Consider the following 22,078-nt stretch of genomic DNA (forward strand, 5'->3'; position numbering starts at 1 on the left):
TGGCTGGGGAACCACTTGCATCTGTAGCTCAGTGCCCTGCCCTGCTACCCAGAGGAGGAAGCCACACTTGGAGCTGCTCAGGGGACCCAGCTTGGGCATGCAGCTGGCTCTCGTCCACCCATGAGACACATTGCAGGCTGCTGGCTGCTCGGTTCTTTATTATCCAAGCCTGTATACATCACACAGGATGGGACAGCAACAGACGGAGTCCTTGAGCCAGGCCCCATAGTCACCTCTGATCTCAGGACAGCACCCTCAGCTCCCCTACTTGAGGAGACTGTAGACCTGCTCCAGCACATGGCACAGACCTTGGTCTTTGGGTGTCCTGCTGGCCAAGGAGATCTGAAACAAGCAGGGCTGGTGGCTCAGTGCCCTGCCACCACCCAACTCGCCAAGGGGAACAGTGCTTTTGACCCAGAACCAGTGGGCTGCAGGCACAATGTCCAGGGGGGGGGGGGTCTGCCTGCCAGATCCCAGGCCACTGAGTCCAAGTGTGAGTGACAGGCCACAGGCGGGCAGGAAAGTGCTTCTACACAAAGTATACAGACAGATTCAAGTAAGAAGTAAACAGGGCACCCTAAGAAGGCGGCGCCAGGGCCAGCCACCAGAGAAGCCAGCTCACACACCAGCTGCCTCTGGCCTTGCTGGAGCTCAAGGCTCCAAATCAAATCAAAACCTGTGTGCCCTCTTCAGGTGGCCCTGAGTGACACGCGGTCTGATGGAGAGGCTTCTCCAACTGGGACGTCCTGGGGGTTGCGAGGTCCAAGGGGCTTTTGTGCAGGGGAGAACCAGAGCCTTGTGTGTGCTCAGCAAAGCCCCTGCTGAGCTGCTCACCCCGGGGTGTTCCCATTTTTATTTTCATTGTGGTCACTTTCTTGGGGTGTCCTGAGTATAGTCCTGGGTGTTCCCTATGCACAGTCCTTGGGGCTGCAGCTCCTGGGGACAGATGTGGTCTCACCTTTAGCTTGTCCAGGTAACTGTGCTCCTGGCTCCAGGGCTCCTGGAACCTCACCAGGTCCGGGGCGCCTTTATAGAACTCCACCAGCAGCATCTGCCGGAGGGCAGGACTGAGTGCCAGCTCCCTCCCCTCCCTAGACCAAGCCAAGCAGCTGTGTCCCAAGACCCCTATCCAGACAGCAGGATCCCAGCCCCAGCTTCCACTCCCTCTCACCTAATCCAAATTTGACTAAATGGAGGGACCTCTGGGCTTGGCTACAATCACATTCCCTTCCCCAGGACTCCACAAAGCCCCTGGGACACCAGGGAGCAGGCCTGCCCTGCTGCCTCTTCTAGCCTAGGGCCAAGGAATGGCACTCGGGTGCAGCTGTGTGAAGAAGGTGGGCTTTTTTTAGCACATGCTGAACATGTGGTTATCAAGCCTATGACCTGGGCTGGGGCGCATCCCAGTGAGCAGCTCTGGCCTAGTGTGTGCAAGGCCCTGGGCACAACCCCAAACTGCAGTTTCTCTACTTGGAGAACCAGTGGCGGGTGCAGAGGCCCAAGGCGGGAGCTAGCCAGGAACAGGGAGTGGGACTGTGGAGGGTCTGGGGCTTGTCCTAGGATTGGCAGTCAATCTGGATGGGCTGGGTGCCTCTAGCAGGGCATCTCCCCCGTCCCTCCCACGTGGAGCTCACCATCTCGTGCAGGATGTCGTTGGTCAGGAAGCCGTCCTGCACGTAGGCCATCTCTACCTCCATGGGGATGCCGTAGTCGCTGGACCTTTGCTGAGGGCAGTGCATGCCAGTCAGAAGACCTTGCAGCCCACCCATGGCAGTGGGGACAGCAGAGGGCCTGGGGCTGGGATCCGGGGCTACGGACCATATGGGGCCTTGGTAGAGCCAGATAATGGGGCCAGCGTGGCATCCTGCCCACAGATGCCAAGAAGAGACGGAGCCCAGAATTCCCCCCAGGGATGACCTCTGACCCCTAGCGGGGCCTGGGCAGTGAAGCCAGGCAGGGCTTGGGAAGGAAGCCACGGCACTAAGAGCAGCGTGCTGCACCCAGGCCCACGTCGGGTCTCAGAGAAGCTCAAATAGGGTGGCCAACAGCATCTGCCGGAGGGCAGGACTGGGTGCCGGCTCCCTCCCCTCCCTAGACCAAGTCAGTGGGAGAAACAGGCCCAGGACAGAAGTGCCCTACCTTGAGCCACCAGCACACCCTCCTGGCCCTGGCACATCTGCCCACACCGACTCACACCCCCTGGCCTCCCAAGAACCCCGGCAGCCCCACCTACCTCGGGAGGAGGCATCACCCAGAAGGGTGAGATCTTGGACTCGGGTCCCGGGTTGCCAGAGTAGTACGGGGCTGGGGAAGGAGGAGGAGAGGGCTCTGGCTGGAGGCTCAGCCAGCCCAGCAGGGCGCCACTCCTCAGCCCAGGACTCACAGCACAGCAGCGCCAGGCAGGGCTGGAAGCCATTGCTGGAGCCCTGCAGCCGCAGCTGGTAGTCCATCTGCGCGTCAATGTCCTGCAGCGAGGGCAGCGCTGGGCTGTGTGGGTGACTGTGGTACCAGCCGACCAGGGACAGGCCTCGCAAGAACAGGCTCTGGTAGATCTGGGCAGAGGCAGCAGCAGGGTGGGGGACAGGGTAGTTCTGTTCAGTGCCTCTCTCTGCTCCTGCAACTAGAGTGGGCCCTCTATCTGTGGGGGACACCGGGATCCCAGGGTGCTCAAGTCCCTTGCACAGCGCAGCACAGCATCTGCACGGAACCTGTGCACACCCTCCCCTAGGCTGGAACTGTCCTGGGTGGCCTGATACTTGACACAGTGTGTGTGGCTCAGAGAATGGCAAGCACCAGGGTCCGCGCGCCCACGGTTCCCATCTGCCGTGGCAACTGCGGTGGGAGGCACAGAGCCTGCCCCGCCCAAGAGGGACCTTCCCAGCCATGAACAAGGAGGGGCAGAGATGGACAGGGCGGCGACACATGTGCCTGATCAGCGCCTGCTCACTGTGCCCTGCGGGACACTGTGACAACGCCTCGAAGAGTGGTTGCAGAGTGCTCCGCACAGTGCCAGGGACACACTGAGCTCCATCATGACAACAAGACTAAGAGCAGCAGTGGCATGGAGCACAGCCCGGGACCAGGAGTCTCCCAGGTGAGTCACGAGTCCCAGGCCAGCCTGGGTCACCTAACAAGACCCTGTCTCAAAAGAAACTGAAAAGGGCTGGGGATGTGGCCCGCGGAGGACCACCTACTTATCCTGCGGGAGCCCCGAGTTCCAGCCTCAGCACCACAGAAAAGGGAGAAGCACACAGCAGCCCCATGCGAGCTAAGGGCCAGGTACCGGACTGCGTGAGACAACGACACCTCAGGTTTCACAGAAAAGAACACCGAGGGTCTGAGGGGAAGGGCTGGTAGGGTTGGCAGAGAGCCTAGGAGCCAGGGCTGGGTCCCATTCGCACATCTGCTGAGCGCTAACACTGCCAGCTGCCAGGACAAGGGCAGGACAGCTGTGTTCCGTCCAGGCAGCCCCTCACCTCCTCTTCAGTGGCAGCTGCCGTGTCAGCGTCCCCAAGCCGGCTCCTGCAGGGGAAGGCTCTCAGCACCGTGAGCACTGCAGGGCGATGGGGAGAAGAGATGTCAGTCTGACTCCCAGCACCCCGTCCACCCGGCCCCAATACGCACTCTGGCTGGTGATGTCCCAGCGGCCTCCAAGGTACCCCACGACCTCGCTCCTAGTCAGGTGGCTGTGGAAGTCCTGGGGAAGGGAGTAGTGGGCACTGGCTCAGGCTGTTGCTCCTGCCCCCTACAGGGCCAGCCCACCCTCCTCTTCCTCCACATATTTATTGAGCAACTACCATTTACCCGCAGCAGACATGTGTTGAGAACCTACTATTAACCAGAACAAAGCTCCCTGCTCCTACACAGCTGCCATTTCAAAGACCCCTCCCTCCCTCTCTTCCTCATTCCTGGGTACCCCAGCCCCCTTTCCAGGCCAGGGAGCCCCTTGTCTGGACACAGGGCCAAGGTGGGAGATTAGTCACATACCAGCAGGAAGAGCACATTGCTAGAAATGGCCACATTGAAGGGCTGGAACTTGTTAATAGCTGCAAAGGATGTCACTTCCACCAAAGTGTGTGGGTTCCTGGAGGGGCCAAGAGTCCCACAGCCTCAGGCCCCCCTAGGCTCCTCCCTCACCCCTGAAACTATCTCCCCACCCCACCTGGCCAGCCAGGGCTGCAGAGGGGCATCTGACCTGGCAGAGTCACGACTGCCCAGCATGCAGTAGCGCACAGGCTTGTTTTCCACCCGCTTTCCTGGGGGTGTGGCCTCTGAAAAGGGGGAGGAGAGAGAAAGAAAGCATCGGAAAGCCCTCCCCAGGCCAATCTGCACACCCTGGCAGTGCAAGAAACCAAAATAAATCCATCTAGAGACAGCCTTAAAAATCAGGCAGAAACAGCTGGGAAATAAATGTCAACAAGTCAGACAGATAGCCTTTTACAAAAAGAGCTCAGGGGGCTGGGATTGTGGCTGAGGTAGAGCGATCACCTAGCACATGTGAGGCCCTGGGTTCAATCTCAGCACCACATAAAAATAAGTAAAATAAAGGTAGCGTGTCCAACTACTACTAAAAAATGAGCTCAGAGCCAGGCACAGTGGTGCATGCCTATAATCCTAGAGGCTCAGGAGGCTGAGACAGGAGGATCCCGAGTTTGAAGCCAGCCTTAGCAACCGGGAGATGCTAAGCAACTCAATGAGATCCTGTCTCTAAATAAAATACAAAATAAGGCTGGGGATGGGGGATGTGGCTCAGTGGTTGAGTGTCCCCGAGTTCAATCCCGGTAATCAAAAAAAAAAAAAAAAAAAAAAAAGCTCAGGAAAGCAGGTAGTGGGCCAAAGAAATCAGGGAGCACGTAAGGAAATGGGGCCGAGGTACTCAGAAACCCAGCATTAGAGTTTAAGAAAACAGGCAGCAAATGAAATTGAGCAGCGAGGCTACCAAGTCAGCCAGGCAGGATCTTGGGGGCTCCGGAGACGAGCAAGACCCCAACTCTCCCTGCTCCCTTCCATGCTCCAGGGCCACCCCCTTCCCGCCCTGCCTCTCCTGATCCCCTCACCAGGGTGTGCAGGCTCCGAGGGACCCTTCCCAGGGGGTCTCCGATTCTTGTCCTCTGCTGAGACCCCCGCCAGGACCTCCTCCTCCTCTTCCTCCATCAGCAGCTCCTCCTCCTCCCCTTCGCTGGCCGGGCTCTGGCGGGGACAGCAGCCGGACACTCAGCTGGACACTCAATTGGGCACCCCTGAACCCAGACTTCTAGCAGACCGGAGCCCCAGGTGCCATTGCCCAACACGGCGGCTAGAGGGCGAGAGCGAGCAGAGGCAGTCTAATGCGCAAGCGCAACTCTGGCCTGGCTGGCGCCCCCAGGCTGCTTTCCCTCTGGTTCAAATTTGCTCTGCCTCTTACAAGGGGGTGTGACTCCAGTGGACAGCCCTAACCCCTCCATTCCCGTTCTTATCTGTCAAAGGACCCAGTGGTCTCCAGCCCCATTGGGCTGAAGTGAGATCATCCGTGTAAAGCATCTGGCCTGCGCCCTCGAGTTCCGTTTCTAGAGCAAGTTACATGGATCACTGTAATTCCCCTGACTGCCCTCAAAAACCGCCTCCTGCCAAGGTGACCTCCTTGGATTCAAATCTAAAGGTCACATTTCGGTCCCTGCACTCACCCTCTCAGCAGCGTCTGCCACTACAAGGCCCCCTCTGTCTAGGAGCATCTCCCCTGACACCCAGACCCAGCACCTGGGGCCCCCTGCTACCTCTATGGGTCCTTCCCCAGGTGGATCCACACGTAGGCCTCAGGCCTCTTCCTCCACCCACACCCTCCGAGTGGCCTTGTCCATCTCAGACTAGGGGTCCAGCTGCCCACAGATGACTCAACATGGCAACACTGGGCCAGACTAGGCCCCCTTACCTGCTCTTCCATGTCTCTCATCTCTTGAGCTCAGCTCCGCCCACCCACTCAGGATCCCCCTTATCGGATGCATTAAGTCCTGTCAGATGCACTTTCAAAAATATCCAGGACCTGGGGCTGGGGCAGAGCGCCCACCTAGCACTTGCAGGGCCCTGGGTTCGATCCCCAGCACCACATAAAAATGAATGAATGGAAAAAAGATATTGTGTCCAACTACAACTAAAAATTAAATATTAAAAAAAAAATCACATCGATGGCCTCAATGGCTCCAGCTGCATCCTTAGCTCACCAGGACCAGCCCAGTCCCCTCTGCCTGGTCCCAGCATTCCCACTCTCACCCCCCAAAGCCTGTCCTCCCTACAGCAGCCACCACAGGGCCCCTGTGAACACCAAGAGTCAGTCTCAGTCCTCTGTTCACAGCCCTCCATGGTTCGCACCTCCCTTGGGGAAAAGGTCAAGTCCTTCAAGCAACCTGCAGGGCCCTGCAGGAACCACCCTGTCCCCTCTGTGCTTCACCTACTCCCTCTATCTCCCTCTCTGCTCCAGTCACATGGGCCTCCTTGATGTGCTTCCAACACACCAGACTCTGTCCTGCCACAGGTTCTTTGCATGGGCCATTTCCCAGATATCTTCATGGCTTCCCCATCCCCCTTCAGTTCTCTGGTCAAGTCACCTTCTCTGGTCCAGCACTAGAAGTGCTGTATGCAACGGAGCACCCCTCATCCAACAGTAAGTCGTAGAGCGTTTACTGCAGGAGCCAAAGGACATACCTCATCGGCAGGAGCTACAGGCACGTGCAGCTGGTGCCGTCGGAGCCAAGCAGCCTTGTACTTGTCCAGTTTTTGGCCCTTGTACTTGACAGAGGCCCAGCCACAGCCGGATTTCTTGGCAGGGTTCACCAGTTTCTTGCAGTGTGTGGCCCAGGCACTGGGAGAGTTGAAGACCTGCCCAGTTTCCTGCCACACAATTCTCCCATCTGGCTGCAGATCCCCAATGAACTTCTTTCCCTGCAGAGACAGTGGGCTGTCTGTGCCCAGGGCCTGGTACCCTCCAGGGTCTGGTACCCTCCAGGGGACTCCTCCTGACCCATGCTCCCTGAGGCAGAGCTGCACTTTCCAGTACAGTGACCCTTCCAAGCCCAGGATCCTTTCCTAGGCCAGTCCCCTCGTCCCTGGACTGTGAGCCCTGGAAGGGCAAGGACAGGGTCCACCTTGATTAGTACCGTACCCCAGTACCCAATATGCTGCTTGGCATACAGCAGGTGTTCAATGCAAAAATCAAGCAATAGCAACCACGACAGTACATTCTTTTAAAGCCCTTGCTGGACAGCAGAAATGTGTGGACTGCTTTATTCACTGAATCCACTGGAAAGGGACTGGGAGAGGAAAAACACCCATTTATACAGAGGGTGAAACTGCTACCACCCAGAGAGGCTGCGGAGTCACACAGCCAGGAGGGCCCATCTTAGCCTCAGACTCTCAACTGCAGAGGGGGGCTTTAGATGAACCAGGTCCTCCAGCCCAGAAGGGGCTCCATCCGGGGTCAGGCTGCTCCGTGGCTCAGTTCCCCTCCCCACATCGGGGTCGCGTCCTGCAGCAGGGCGCTCTGGGCCTTGGGTTCCCTTGTTGTCGGAGCTGGGATGAGGGTCAGAGGACGCTCACCAAGTAGTAGATGGACAGCACCCCGGCGCCAGGCTCCAGCAGGGCGTCTTTGAGCAGCACCCGCAGTGTGACCGCGCGCCTGGTGAGCGCGCCCCCCAGCGCGCCGCAGAGCCCCGGCCCGGCCCCGCCAACGCCGCCGCGCCCGCAGCCCGCGCCGGCCGGCCGCTCGGGGTCCTCGGCCTCCGCCTCGTCCTCGTCCTCATCCGGCGCCTCCTCGCCCGCGCCGCCCGCGGGGGACAGTGGCTCCAGAGCTGCGGGGCAGCGACGAGCTTAGAGGGCCGCGCCCGCACGGTGGGTGCAGCCCCCGCGCGCACAGCCTCGCCCGCCGCCCGGGCCCGCCGTACCTGCCATCGCTGCGGCCGCCCGGGGCCCCGCCCCGCCCCTCGCGTCACCCGGCCCCGCCCCGCGTCGTCCGGCCCCGCCCCTCCTGCGTCCTTCGGCTCCGCCCCGCGCCTCCCGGCTCCGCCCGCCAGCCCGCGTCGCCTGGCTCCGCCCCGCGCGGGAGTCCCGGGACTCCCGCCTCCCGGACCCTGACGGAAACCAGCGGGAGGGCTGCCTGGGGGAGGAAATCGAGGTCCCGGACCTCGTCTCTCATTGGGGTCGTGACTCCGCCCAAGGCCACCACCTACTAGTGGCAGTCTGGGCTCAGGAGTGGCGCAGCCCGCTGGGATGAGCGGGGAAACTGAGGAGGGAGCGCGGTGGGGACCAAGGGGAGGAGACTGAGGCCCCGAGCCTCCGTCTTCGGAGACTAGTGGCCCCACCCGAGGCCACCACGTGCCGAGTTGCAGCCTGTGGGTGCAGGAGTGCCACAGCCTGATGCCTCGGAGGGGAACTTTGGAGCTGGAGAAAGGAGGGAGGGTCGGGGAGCGCGAACGGGCAAACCAGGTGTGAACTGGGACTTGCGCTGTAGCCCTGGCCGCGCGCTGCACCCGTGGTACTTGACACTGAACCCAGAGGCGACCTCCACCGAGCTCCACCGCTGGCCCTGTTTTTATTTTATTTTGAAGATTAATTTGCTGAGGCCGGCCTTGATCCTTCTGCCTCAGCCTCCCGAGTTGCCAGGATGACAGGCGGGCGCCACACATGGCGTGTGGTGGGGGGTCTTGGCGTTCTGCACCTCCTCTGCGGCTCCCATCTCCTTGGCATCTTAGGTCTCCACCTCGGGGCGTGATTTTTAGTATGCTAACAAAGTAAATGGAAGGCGGCTTTGCCGCTCAGCACCTGGAATCGTCTCTTTATGGGGAGAGTCCCTGATGTTATCTTCAAAGCAGGGCACACTGTTGTCCTGTCTCAGGTTTAGTGACCTTGTCTTTCTGGCTCTGACTTCTTGAGTTTATAACACAGAGTGGAGGCCATGGGTTCTTTGTCTCCTGAATTTGGAGAATGCGTTCCCCAGAGAGGAAAGCAAAGTAACAAGATTGATTAAAATGACAGAAAGAAAGGAGAGCTCTGCAGTGCAGGGGTGGCCAGGGGTGGCCAGGGGCGTCTGCTGTCCAGGTGTTTGTATGATAAGGTTAGAGGGGAGAAAGTGCCTTGAAGACCACAGGCGAGAGATGTTCAAAGCAGTGGGTCTTGAGTCCAGTAACACCAGGGCACTGGGGTCCATGTGTCTCCTGGCCCGACAGGTCACAGTGTCACCATTTGTCCTGGTTTGGAAAGGGCACTGGGTCGCAGATGTTTCAGGTTCACCTGGGTTTTGAGCTGGCCTGTCTGTGGTCATCCTGCTTTGTTACAGAGGCACCTGACCCTCCCGGGGCCAACGTTTTCCGTCCGTCTGCCCAAGTGCCTACCTCAGCCAGTCTGCTGCCCAGAGTCTCAGGCTGGGCTGACTCCAACCTGCCAGCTGAAGGCGGTCATCTTAATTCCGCAGCCTTGAAGGATGGTCCACTCTAAGTTGCTGAAGCTGGCCTGGAACTTGCATTTGTCCTGCCTCCCCCTCTCAAGTAAATGATTTTACAGGTAGTTGTCACTGGGCCTGGCTCCGGATGTGTATTTTTGTGTGTATTATTTGTTTGTTGTTTTGGGTACCTGGGATTGAAGCCAAGGACCCTTAACCACTGTGCCACATCCCAGCCCATTTTATATTTTATTTAGAGACAGGGTCTCACTAAGTTGCTTAGGGCCTTGCTAAGTTGCAGAGCCTGGGTTTGAACTCATCCTCCTGTCTCAGACTCTGAGCCTCTGGGATTACAGGTATGCACCACTGCACCTGGCTTCTGGTGCATTTTATATATATATATATATATATATATATATATATATATATATATATATTTAAATTTTTTATTTGTTTTACTTAGTTGCACATGACAGTACGATGATCTTGACATATCATACATTTGAATCAGATGGGATATAATTTCTCATTTTTCTGAGTGTACAGGTTGCAGAATCACATTGGTCATGCAGTCACGTATATATACACAGCAATAATAATGTCTATTTTATTCTGCTGTCCTTCCTTTCCCCTCCTTCCTTAAATGTATATTTTTTAAGTTGTAGATGGATACAATACCTCCATTTTATTTGTTTTATGTGGGGCTGAGGATCCACCCCAGTGCCTCACACAGCAGAGGCAAGTGCTCTACCACTGAGCCCCAGCCCCAGCCCTTCGGGTGCACTCTTAACTCCTAGTTTTCTGGTGGTGTTAGGTAGCAGTGAGATGTGAGAAGGGCAGGGCAGGGTTTTAAGAAAAGAATAATATCAGTTAATTGACAGGCCTGCCTGTGTGACAGGATACTCACTTCAGGCCCTGCCTGGCCTCAGCCGGGCACACTGTTCCTTGTGCAACAGGAGGAAGATGGGAAACCAGGCTAAGAACCAAATGGCAAGGGTATGCACCTCAGAAGGTCCTGGTGGTGAAACATCTTAAGCAAGACCCTGCACAAAGCCGACCAACGGCCCTGCGGCCCGAGACAGACCCAGGACCAAGTCCCTGGGAAGACAGGAGGACTCGGAGCCCACCCACCACACCCCTTGCTCATCAGCACAGTGTTACAGTGTCATCATCAGAACCACAGCTCTTCTCCCCACCCGTGGGTCACGCAGGCGCAGTACAGGTTTAGGGATCCAAAGCAGCTGCAGGCACAGGGCACACACCCGCCCGACATCCCAGCAACTCGGAGACCGAGGCAGGAGGATCCCAAGTTCGAGGCCAGCCTGGGAGACTTAGCAAGACACTAAAGCATCTTAGCCTGACCCTGACTCAAAAATAAAAAGGGCTAGCAGGGCTGCCCAGTGGGTAAGCACCCCTGGGTTCATCCATGGTACCACACACACACACACAGGCACACGCACGCGCGCGCACACACACACACACACACACACACACACACCACATAGTGTTTTATCAGAGTTGAGGGGTGATTCTTGGGTAAGACCCTCTAACACCTCCCCAAAGAAAATTCCAATAACCCTGAGAAAGAGGAGCGAGTGGAGACCCACACCCGTCCTTGCTTTTTCTCGTTTGTACTAAGCTTTTACTACGTTTCCCATCTTGAAATCTCTGGGATCAGCACCACCTGTGTCTCCCCGACCCCCACCAAGATCTCGCTCCTTTAACTTTGGGGTGCTGTTCTCCATCAGCAGGGCTGTCTCAAGCCCATTGGGATTAGCAGGAAAATGGAGGCTTGGGCCTGCCCTGCATGGCAGCGGGAGTCCAGGGCAGGAGCATTCAGGAGAGAGGCCAGAGGCCGGTGGTGACCTAGTGGAGGAAGTCGAGGCCCAGGCCCTCCTCTTTAGGGGCCCAGTGGTTCCACCCAGGGCCACCACCGACTGGACTGCCACTGGGGCCACCCACTTCCAGGCCTGGGGCTGATGAGGCAGGGGGACTTTGGCCTCTGCTGCTAGAAACAAAGGGACTCCAGGCAGGATGAACCCCGCCAGACTTTACTGGGGCTTCTGTTTAAGTGTGTCAGGCTGGTCAGGTGGCGGGCAGCACATGCCTGTCATCCCAGCCACCAGGAGGCGGAGGCAGGAGGATGGCAAGTCCCAGCCCAGCCTCAGAACAACAAAACAACAGACCCTGTCAGGCTGGCCCTGTCTTGTTCACGAGGGTCGGTTTCAGGGGAGCTGGAGGCTAGGGTTCTCACTGGCTTTGGGCACAGTTCCGAATGTAGTCTCCTGGGAAGGCCCTTCAGTTTTGAGGGATACGGGGGGGAGGTGGTTCTGGAAGCAGAGCTCCCGTTGAGCAACATCCCATTTAAGGGTCATTGGGTTTGGGGCGAAGGCCTCTTCTTGTAACTTCGTCCTGTTACCGGGGGACAGCTCAGAAAACACTCTTAAATCCAAATTTGAAACAAATTAGAGAGTTTTTATTCCCTGGCCAGGGTCTGTTTCTCACAGGGACCAAGAGACCCTGTGGGAGAACAGACCCGTCTGTCAGTGGCTAGCATATTTAAGGAAGGAAATCACACCCTATGGAATCAACAACCAGGGTACAAGGGCTGAGAACGCAGTTAGCAGAGCAAATCAGACAACAACCCATCCCGGGTTCGAGCCCATCTGTGGCTCCATCCTGTGAGTACATTTGTGGGAGTATAAAGTACAGAAAAACAATTATTTTTAGCATCTTAGAAGAGCTTACATAACAGTTTCTCACAGGAATCATAAAAATGGAGTCACCATGTGGCTATATTTACTTACACCTGTCTATAGTTAGACCTCGTACTCAACTACTGTCCCACTAACCTACACTCACCTGTGACTATATGAACCTAGGCTCATACTCACCACCTTCCACTGTTCCACATCTTATTTCTAACAACTTAGATCTTATGTCTTACAGTTACGTGATTATCTTCTTGTAACTCAAACAGAGTAGCTTAACATTATTTATTCCATAACACTTATCACAGAATGCCATTGTCCTACTTATTAATATTTTATAACCTTTCATCTATATTGACCAAGCTTAGATCATAACATTTCTGCTGATATGGGGACGTTGATTCCGTGTATCCCTGGAGGTTACAAAGATGTCTTGCGCCTAATCTACAGGGGACAGGGTGGACCGCGCAGGCTCCGAGTTCGGGAGGGGCTTGTATTTCTGGGCAACCATTGATTCTTTTTGAAACTCCTGGATTGTCCAATCCACAGCCTTAACCACCGATCGAAACAGGAATAGGCCAGAAACAAGGAACAGCAAAAGTCTAACCAGTAGACCGAGGACTGCAGCACCCAAGCTTTCCCAGCGCCCAGCCGTCGCCTGGGTCTGGGTCCTGGTAGCCCCTGCGGAGCGGGGAGGCCTGCTCCTCCAGCTCCTCCGGCTGTTCACACAGGTGCAGCAGGTTGTGCTAATGAGGACATAAACACCCCGGTGTTCTGCCAGGAAATCCTCCAGGGAGAGTTGGTTGTCTGGATCACGTCTGCAGGGGGTCTGCTGAAGACTGCAACGCAAAGACGTTTCCCGCAAATGGGGCCAAGTCCTGCAGGGAGTCGCAAGGTTCCGAGGGTGGCCTCATGGGCAGCATGTCGGGTCCCTGGCACTGCCAGTCGGGTGGCGGTTCTCCAGCCCTCCAGGATCAGCGCGCCCTTGTGTGCGGCTGGCCCAGAGCCTCTGAGCTCCACGCGCGCCAGGATGCATTTTCGGGAGGACTTGGAAGTGCAGCCCAGGCAGACGTGTGCCAAGGTCGAGTCCCGGGTGCCCCAGAGGAGCGCGACGGTCGGCGCCCCTTCCCAGCCACGCTCCAACTGAGGGCCCCAGGGCGGCGAGCGCGCGCAGTCCGACGGGCGGCCAGGTAGGGCAACAGGCGGGCGCCAAGTCCCCTGTTCGTCGTGGGTAGATGGCTGGAGGGGGCGCGTGTCCTCGAGGATCCGCTCAGGCTCATTCGGTGGCCTGTCTGCTCCCCTGTGCAGACTGTAGGGCCCAGGTTGAATTCTCGGCGGGTGCCCACCTGGAGATGCCCGGGCCCTGCGGGGAGGGTGCCTAGCGACCCGGGTAGGCTCCTTCCATTGAGGCCAGGGGGATCTTTTGGGAAATGCCCCTTTGGAAGGCTTGGGGAGCCCCAAACCAGGAACAAATCTTCAGAGGCATTTCTGTGCTCTTAGGAAGCTTCTCCCGCCCTGTGAAGTGTCTGGCTTTCAAGGGGAATTTGGGTTAAGGGTAATTGCCAACTTCCCCTGAACAGGTGCCAGGTGGTGGACAGGCTTTACAACTTGGGGACGGCTGGGGATTCTTAGAGTCCTTTTGTATGCAAATCTGCCAGCCTTGAACGAGCTGTCCAACAGTCTTAGGAAGTCTCTTTCCAGCCCCGGGGTGTGTCCTTTCCTTAATGGGTGGCCTGGTGTGAATGTCTACTGTCTTCCTTGCTCAGCCTCAGGAGTCCCAACCTGCCGTCCATCTGTGGCCACAGATGGCCGTCCTGCCTCTCTAACACAGTAGCCTAGTTTATTCCACGTTTTTCCCTGCTGGTACTGAGAACTGAGCCCAGGGGTGCTCTAGCACTGAGCCACGACCACTGAGGCACAACCCCAGCCCTTTGGGATCTTGCTAAGTTGCGGAGGCTGGCCTTCAACTTGCCTCAGCCTCTAGAGTCTGGGATCACAGCACGCACCACCGCACCTGGCCCCATGTGGACATGTTTAGAGCTTGACCAGAGCAGGGGGCCCAGGATCGGGATCTGCAGCATACCTTGTCACGCAGACTCCTCCGTGGGCCTTGGGTTCTGGCCAAAGCTGAGCAGTCTCATGGCCATGCTGGCTTCACGGCTTACCAGGATCTGTCCCATGGGGCCCCTCGCACTGACTCACTGCCCCCTACGTGTTCAGGAAGCTGCGTTGCCTTGGAAAGTTTCCGGTGAGGGCCTCATACTTTTTGAACCCAGGGCCTGGTGCATGACAGGCAAGCACCCTACCAACTGAGCTACAGCCCCAGCCCGGGTCCTTAGACTTTACTGGGGATCTTTTAGCTGTTAACACCCCCTTCCCCCCGTAGCAATGTGGGCCTGAGATCCTGGAATCGGGGCTGCAATTTCCAAAGGGCCCTGGTTTCACAGGTCATTGTCTCTTCCCAGGGCACCTGACAAATGCGGGTGGTGACCACGCCTGTCATCCCAGCAACACAGGAGGCTGAGGCAGGAGGGTTGCAGATTCCAGGCCAGTTTTAGCAAGGCCCTGTCTCAAAATAAAAAAATAAAGGGGAGGATGGGGCTCAGAGGTGCTGCACCCCTGGGTTCAGTTCATGGAACCAAAAAAAAAAAAAAAAAAGCAAAGTTTAATTTAGTCTGAACTGGGAAGGTGTGGAGGGCATCCCCTGGGGTCAGCCTCCCATAATGGCTCCTACAAATCAAGTCCTCCCAGGGATCAGGAGGAGGGGCTTCCTCTCTGTTTCAAGGGTCAGCAAATGAAGGCTCCACTCTCTGAACCTGGCTCCTGGGGGATGGCAGGCCTGCTCCTGCTCAGGTCTGTAGGTCCCTCCGTAACAGAGGGACAGGGCACTTTGGGACACAGAGAAAGGAGCAGGAGATGGTCTGGGAACCCACTCAGAGCAAGAGGGAAGCTCAGCGTGTCACGGCGGCTCGCTGTCTGCTCCCTGGGGTGAGCTGGGGCAGCGCCGGCCTCCCCAGTGTGGACAAGGGGTTTGACGGAGCAGCCTCCTCCAGGGTGAGGCTGACTGGGATCCTGGGGCCGCGGGGGCTCAGCCCTGGGACTGCGAGATGGAGTCAGCTTCCAGTGGCGCCAGGAGGGCTCAGGCTGGGGATGCCACTTGCCCACCCTTGGGAGGGGACCATCAGGGCACTCCTGCAGCCACAGCCTTCTTGGTGGCCCAGAGCACACCGGCTGGGCCCCAGGGGCTGCCAGCCAGAGGCCTCGGAGCTCCTAGGAGGGCTCTTCGCTGGGTCACCAAAAGCTGGGGTTTAGATAACTGTGGCCCCCAGCTCCTCTGCCCCGTCTCTGTTTTTATTTATTTGGAAGCAGGGACTGAACCCAGAGGTCCCTCACCACTGAGCCACATCCCCGGTCCTTGTTGTCATTTTGAGACAGGGTCTCACTAAGTTGCTTAGGGCCTCACTAAATGGCTGCCGCTGGCCTCAACTTGTGACGCTCCTGCCTCAGCCACCTGAGCCTCTGGGATGACAGACGCCCCGCTCGCCCAGTCTGTCCCGATTATTAATCTCCAAGGGCCTCATCGACCAGTGGCCGTCGAGGCTGATGTCCCTGTGGTAGGTTTTGAGTTCTCTCCTCATGCCCAGGCTCGCTGCCCCGACTCTCAGGGCCTCCCGGTGCGGAGTCAGGAGCTGCCCTGGTCTCCCGCCTGACAGCTTCCGCCATCCCCGTTAGGAATACGCTGGACGCCGCCCTTCCTGGGTCCCCGGACTCTGTCCTGATCTAAGGGTTTCAGGTACCTCTCCTGCCTCGGGTACGCAGGTCTGTCCACTCCCTGTGGCCTCCACCGCTGTGATCCCGCTCAGGTCCTTCTCGGAGTGTCACTCCCGCCTGTGTCCACCACGATCTGGGCGGGTGACACGAGTCCACTGACCACCTCCCTTGCCTTTGCGATAGCTAGTCTTTTGGTTTATTCTTTTTTTCTCTTTCCTTTTCCACCATTGGAGAGAACATAGGCAGCGCCATTCTGAAGTACGTCCTCCATTTTAGAACAAGGGTCACTCTGACCCAGAAGGGCGGTCGCTGACCGGAACCCCAGACCATGCCTGTCATGGCCCAAGGACCAGAATTGTTACCGGGAGCTGAACTCTAGAGAAGCATCCTGTCCCACATGGGACGGCCACCTCAAAGAACGGAGGTGGCGACCCCCTAGCAAAGGCCACAAGGCAGAAACGCCCTCGCCCTCGCTGCCCTGGGTATAACCCGGGTGGGCTCCAGTCTCCACTGGCTCTGCCTCCAGAGGTTTGTCCCCAAATACTCCTGAGCTGCTGTTGTTCTTCTCTTCATTTACCTTGATCTGTGTTTTACCTAAAACCACGGAGCAGCACCCAAGCATTTTTACTTACTTATTTTTTATTTTAAGCCAGGGTCTCACTAAGTCACTGAGGCTGGCCTCCAACTTGCGATCCTCCTGCCTCCGCCTCCAGGATTGCTGGCATGACAGGCATGGCCACCACACCCAGCTCTAGTCTTTTTATCTGTTGCTCCAGGACCATCATTAACTTATCCTGGGATTTTCCAACCCTTTTTTATTTTGCCTGGTTTGGAAACACAGACCCTCTGAAGTGCAAAGCTCTAACCTGTTTAACTTCAGTGCGTCCTCCTACCCGGAGGGAGACCTCTGCCCACGCTGCAGAACGGTGTCCAGCCCAGGCAGCGGCCAGGCAGCCCTCAGGGGGAGGGGAGGGGCCGGGGACAGCAGGACGCAGGGGCTGGGGAGGAAGGGGGCTGGGTCACCAGGCAGAGGGCTCAGGGGCCAGGCTACCTGTGGCAGTGACCCCGGAGGAACCAAGAGGGGCCGCTGGCGTCTCTGGCAGGGGTCACACCGTCTGGGTGGAGCCACCAAACGATGATAGCAGAGGCAGGACGTTTTCTGGGGGGGCAGGAAGGCAGGCGGGAGTGAGCCCAGGTGCCCAGGCCAGGCTGCACTGGGCATCAGGCTGCTCCCACAACAAACCAGGGGCTGGCTGTATTCGCAGGCGAGGGGCCAGCCGAGCGGGGTCTAGGTCTCTCACTGGCTCTCGGCACATTTAAAAAAACGTTTCTCCCCCTTCTATTCTGAGGGGCGCGGGCAGTCACTGTATCTCCCGGTGCCACCTGAACGTCTTTGCCCGTGACAGGGGTGGGTGGCTGCGCCTGGAGCCCTCCAGAGACTGGGGGGGGGGGTCGGAGGGAGTCCACTCCTGCAGGTCAGGCCCGGGCGCACTGCAGCCCCAGCCGCCTCCCTTGCCCTCCGCTGTCCAGCCGGGTTCCCACAGACACACCCTGGCTCCAATGAGGCGCCTGAGTCTTGAGGTCAGCAAGAAGATCTGAGAGAACGAGGGACGGGGGACAGGCTGCTTGGGAAGCCAGCCTTCAAGGCAGGCGGTCAGCGTAGCTGCGCGACTCGGGAGAGTCTGGGAGAGAAGGGAGGCCGATGATGGAGTCAGGGAATCGGAACTGCACCCCGGAGACGGAAGAGTGTGTCCCCAAGGCCCCGGCCACCCTAGAGCAGCTCCCAGCAGAGAGGGAGGTGTGACCAAACCACCCTGGGCCCTCCTGGCCCGTCACTCCCCGCCCGGGGTCCACCCGTCCTCCACCTTTGGCCAAACCACCTGCGTCCCCATCACAGGCAGGACACGGAGGGATCAGCAGGAAGAAGGATGGGAACGAGGAGGGCAGAGGAAGACCTTGGATAGGAAAGGGGACCCCATTCCCTGCCTTTCGGGTCCCCTTTTTCCTGGGGGGGACTGTCCTGCTGTCCTTTCATGAAGCCTGTGGCCTCCCTCTGTGCAGGGGCCTCAGGTGCTCCTCTGCTGTGCTTCACATTCGGGGAAGCAAGGCCTCGGCAGGTCCCCGGATCACTGCCCGGGGACGGGGATGAGGGTGGTGGGACACAGGTTAAGAGAGTGATTCTATAAGCTGGCCCCTGTGTTGACCCCCACAATGTTTTTTTTTTTTGACAAAAAATGATCTGCCTGCAGCCCCTCCTTGCCTGAGGGTGGCCAAAAGCTTAGTCCCTGTCCCCAATGTCGATCCAGTCCCCAAGGACACAGTTTTGAGAAAAAGGAAGAAGTCTTATTGCCCCCCCCACAGGAGAGACCCAGGGACCCCTGATGGAGCAGACCAGGTGCCCCACCCAAACACCCTGCCATCTGGAAGCTGCCTCCGTCCAGGTCCGCGGGACGTCCCTGAGGATCCTGTGGTTGGCAGTTTCCTCTTTCTTGCAAAAGCCAGGTTTGCACACACAGGGGTGACCGTCTGCAAGCCTGTGGTACAAAAAGCCCCTGTGAGGCCCCCGAACAGTAGTGACTCCTCTATCTTATCCCCAAACCAAAATCTATGAACTGCCAGGAAAAGGAGACCAGACACCCTGTTCCCGTGGCCCCGCCAGGCCCCTGGATACAGAAATCTGTCATCACCGACCACCTGCGCCCAAGGTCCACTCAGGCCAACTCGGGCTGCTCTTGGTCCTGGTGGAAGGTGGGCAGAATCTCTCCTCGTGCAGCTCTGGCTGGAGCCCCTGGCGGAAGGCAGGCCGCAGACACTCTGTCCAGGCACCTTTGCTCCACTCACAGCGGCGTCTCTCATGGACATCTGTGCGGCTACCCTGACATAAAGACCCCTGTCTGCCTTTACAAAAGCACTTCCTGGGAACTCAAAGAATGGGGAAAAAATGTTTTTCTGTAAATCTCCAACCCCGCACCCAACACTGGGTATAAAGTTCAAAGAATTTCCAAAATCTTTGTTCAGAGGAAGAATTCTTAGGTGAGGGCCACCTCTGTACCCTGCAGTCAATAAACCTGCTTCCTGAGAATTCCTCACGTATCCAGCCTCAGCTGTCCCCTCCCCGTCCCAGAGGCTGTGACTCTGCCCATCAGCAGGAACAAGGGGCTTTTAAAGAGGCGACTCGAAGGCTCTCGAAGGTGGGGGGGTGCTCAAGACAGACACCAGCTGCCCAGCGCGGGGGGAGCCCCTGAGATCAGGGGGCGCAGGGAGAGAGGAAGAAACCGGCCATTAAAAAAGCAAGCCGCGGGGCCCAGAGCCAGGACTGTCCTCCAAGCCCAAAGTGGACCAGTGCCCCAAATGCACAGGACGCGTCCCATTCCTCAGCAAACTGGAGCAAGGGGCGAAGGTCAGGCCAACCACAACTGCAAAAGTGAAAATAAAAACAACAACACAGAATCCTGAGTGCTCAAACCCACACTCTCTACTCTAAAGGGAGGCAGGGCGGGCTGCGTCTGGACCTTTACAGACCCCAGGACGCCCTTGAATCATCCGCTCCCTTCTCCCCAGCGTCGGTGCCCAAGGGCTGCAAGGAGCCGGAGCAGAGGTCAGCCGTGGCCACCCACCATCCTCATCCTCCCCTCAACCCCAGCGGTCACCGCCCACCATCAGGCCTCTGATGGACCCACTTTCCCCGTGGAAAATGAGCCACTGGCCACAGGAGGAGCCGGTGCCTTTGGAGGTCACACTGAGAAGGTGGCTTGATTGGACAGTGTAGTCTGAGCACTCAGGTTTGTGTTGTTGTTGTTTGATGTTTTTTTTTTTTTTTTTTTTTAGTTGTGGATGGACAAATGCCTTTATTTTATTTCATTTTTATTTATTTATATGCGGTGCTGAGCATCGAACCCAGTGCCTCATGCATGCCAGGCAGGCGCTCTGCCCTAAGCTGTGGCCCAGCCCTGTTGCTGTTTTTATTGGGCAAGGTGGAGGGTCCGGGTGTGTGCCAGCATCCGGAAAGGATTCATTTTGGGAGAGATCAAAGCTTAAGTCTCTTCCCAGAGACTCTCATTCTAGGTTTGAAGGACACCTTCTCCCGGGGGCCTGTCTAGTCACTGGGAAGGGATCCATGTCTTGTCCTCTCCCTCCTCCTCTCTCCCCAGGCCACACTGTGTTGGGGTTTCTCGTGGTTGGTATTGTCATGGGCCAGGCTGTATGGGCAACGACCAAACAGACTCCATTTTGCCCTGAGACTGGACGTCATGTAGAATGCTTCTCCCACGGGAACACCCTGCCCCTGCGCCCACCAAGAGTCGCTTAGCTCAGCATGTTCGGCCACACAAAGTGGCAATTCTTATACGACGTAAAATTGTTCTCTCTTTGGTTCCCACTTTTCTTGGACAATGTCCCTGTCAGAGATTGATTATCTAGACGTTAGTGACCGTCCTTCAACTTGTACTCAACGAGGGTCTTTTGACCCACTCCCCCTTCTGCTTAGGATTTGGGATCTCATGTCATTTGTTTATGGTTTTGAATCATAGCAACAGCCCCTTATGATCAATGTGGTTTTGGATTATAAATGGGTACTCAAACCCTGTTTGAGGGCGTCGAAAGGTGTGGACTTGCAGCCTGCCCCTTGCCCACCAGCTGGTGAAAAAAAGAAGTCTTTATCTCCTGCTTTAAATCAACTCGTGATTGACTGCAGTCTTGCCATAACAGTATGTTAAAACCTCCCCCAGCCTTAATTAAGAAAAACCACCATTTCCAGACCATGTGATCTTCATCTCTAGTAGCCAAATTTCAAAACCATGTTGTGATGTAAATAAACTGTCCTGAGAATTAGTGCTGGCAAAGAGAGAGGGCCCCTCCGCTTTCGCTTTCCTTTAGGTCAGCCCTTCTTCAGGAACCCTGATTAACACCTTAGACCCCTACCTTTTGGATTGTTAATAATGACCTCTAGGAATCTAACTTCTCCCCTTTGAAATGTAAGGCCCAAGGGTAGGGGCATAAGAAAGTCCCTGAGAGGTGCCAGTTCTGTATGACCCCACTCTCCTCTGTAAACATGTCCCCCCTTAGGGTAGCTTCCCCCTCCCTCACTGGGTAGCTGGCCCATGAGAGATGCAAAGGGTTATTGTCAGAGAATGTCTGCCAGGCTGCCCTTCTGCAAGGACAGCGACTTCTTAACTATATAGTCCAGTTCGATGGAGTAGTTAAGAAGTAACCCGCTGGTCCCGTGATTGTTACCTGACATTTTTGGGTAGTCTGGGACTTTTTCAAGGTGGGCCTGGGAGAGCTGGTGCCGATTTTCAAAACAGAATCACTTTGGCTTAGGGACCTAGGGACCTCACACCCAGCCGGCACACCAAAACGGGCTTTTCTGCTAGCGGCCCCCTTGGACATGGTGGGAGTTCCGTCTCTTCCTGCTTAAACATATCCTGCTCCCTTAGTCTTCCCTTCTGTGATGGTCCATGGATTTTATTCTTCAAAATTTGTGAAGAACCCAGAGGAAATTGGTGAAGCGTGGAATCTAGTCTCCTCTCAAAACTCTGGTTTCATTGGGCTCCGGATAAAACCCAGGGGCAGGAGAGGAGCACCATCCCTCTGGCCTCTGAGTGTAAGGAAAGAGGGAAGTGGAGGAAATAGGAAGCAGATGAAGTAGGACAGACAGGGGAGGCTGGCCCCGCAGAAGAGCAGGAAGCAGGTTTATTGGCTGCAGCCAGGTTCAAAGGCGGAGGGGGCGGATTTTGCCTTCATCAAATCACCCCTCTGAGCCCCAAGTGCAGAAAGTCTAGGACTTTACACCAGTGTGTAAGGGGAGGGGCTCAGAGGCTCACAGTCTATAGAAGTTCACACAAAAGCAGCCTTTTCGCTGTTCTGGGCACCCAATTCAGGCCAAGGACATTTTCTGTGAAAATTGGTGTCTGGGAAAAAGAGAGTCCCCTTCCCCTTTCTTCCCACCATCTGCCTATCGTCCTTGGAGATGCCAGCCCCTCTGTGACGGCCTCGGGTTCGTTTTTCTTATCACACTGTGTTTCTGCAGGTGCATCCCCCGCCTGATAATTCTTTTGCAGAAGTTTTGCTGAGAGTCTGAGAACAAATTATGGTGGGGTCTCTGGAGAAGCTTAATGAAGATCTCTGCGGAGAAGGGGGTGCACTACAGAGAGCAGCTCCACAGTAGCACGGGTTTATTGAGGATGTAAGA

At 56.8% G+C, this 22,078-nt stretch overlaps 1 protein-coding gene across 1 annotated transcript; it reads right to left on the reverse strand.

The window, feature by feature from the left end:
* Positions 1 to 17: 17 nt before the first annotated feature.
* Positions 18 to 7,939, reverse strand: Mpnd (MPN domain containing). The gene is made up of 13 exons (XM_026404338.2): positions 7,914 to 7,939; positions 7,570 to 7,820; positions 6,679 to 6,915; positions 5,058 to 5,190; positions 4,196 to 4,271; positions 3,988 to 4,084; positions 3,625 to 3,697; positions 3,477 to 3,553; positions 2,384 to 2,552; positions 2,234 to 2,304; positions 1,635 to 1,724; positions 959 to 1,051; positions 18 to 342 (listed from the first exon to the last, which is right to left on the reverse strand). Exons 1-13 carry the CDS (start codon positions 7,918 to 7,920, stop codon positions 265 to 267), a joined length of 1,452 nt encoding a protein of 483 aa, XP_026260123.2. The 5' UTR covers positions 7,921 to 7,939; the 3' UTR covers positions 18 to 264.
* Positions 7,940 to 22,078: the final 14,139 nt, after the last annotated feature.

The sequence above is a fragment of the Urocitellus parryii genome, chromosome 3 (assembly GCF_045843805.1).
Source record: "Urocitellus parryii isolate mUroPar1 chromosome 3, mUroPar1.hap1, whole genome shotgun sequence".
NCBI classification, from domain to species: Eukaryota; Metazoa; Chordata; class Mammalia; order Rodentia; family Sciuridae; genus Urocitellus; species Urocitellus parryii.

What these genes read in the sequence shown, in the direction of transcription:
- Mpnd (XM_026404338.2), bottom strand. An exon ending in CTGTAGCTCCTGCCGATGAG is followed by an intron (nt 5,191 to 6,678) that starts GTATGTCCTTTG and finishes TGTCCCCGCCAG; the next exon opens with AGCCCGGCCAGCGAAGGGGA. An exon ending in GGCAGTCGTGACTCTGCCAG is followed by an intron (nt 4,085 to 4,195) that starts GTCAGATGCCCC and finishes TGGCCCCTCCAG; the next exon opens with GAACCCACACACTTTGGTGG.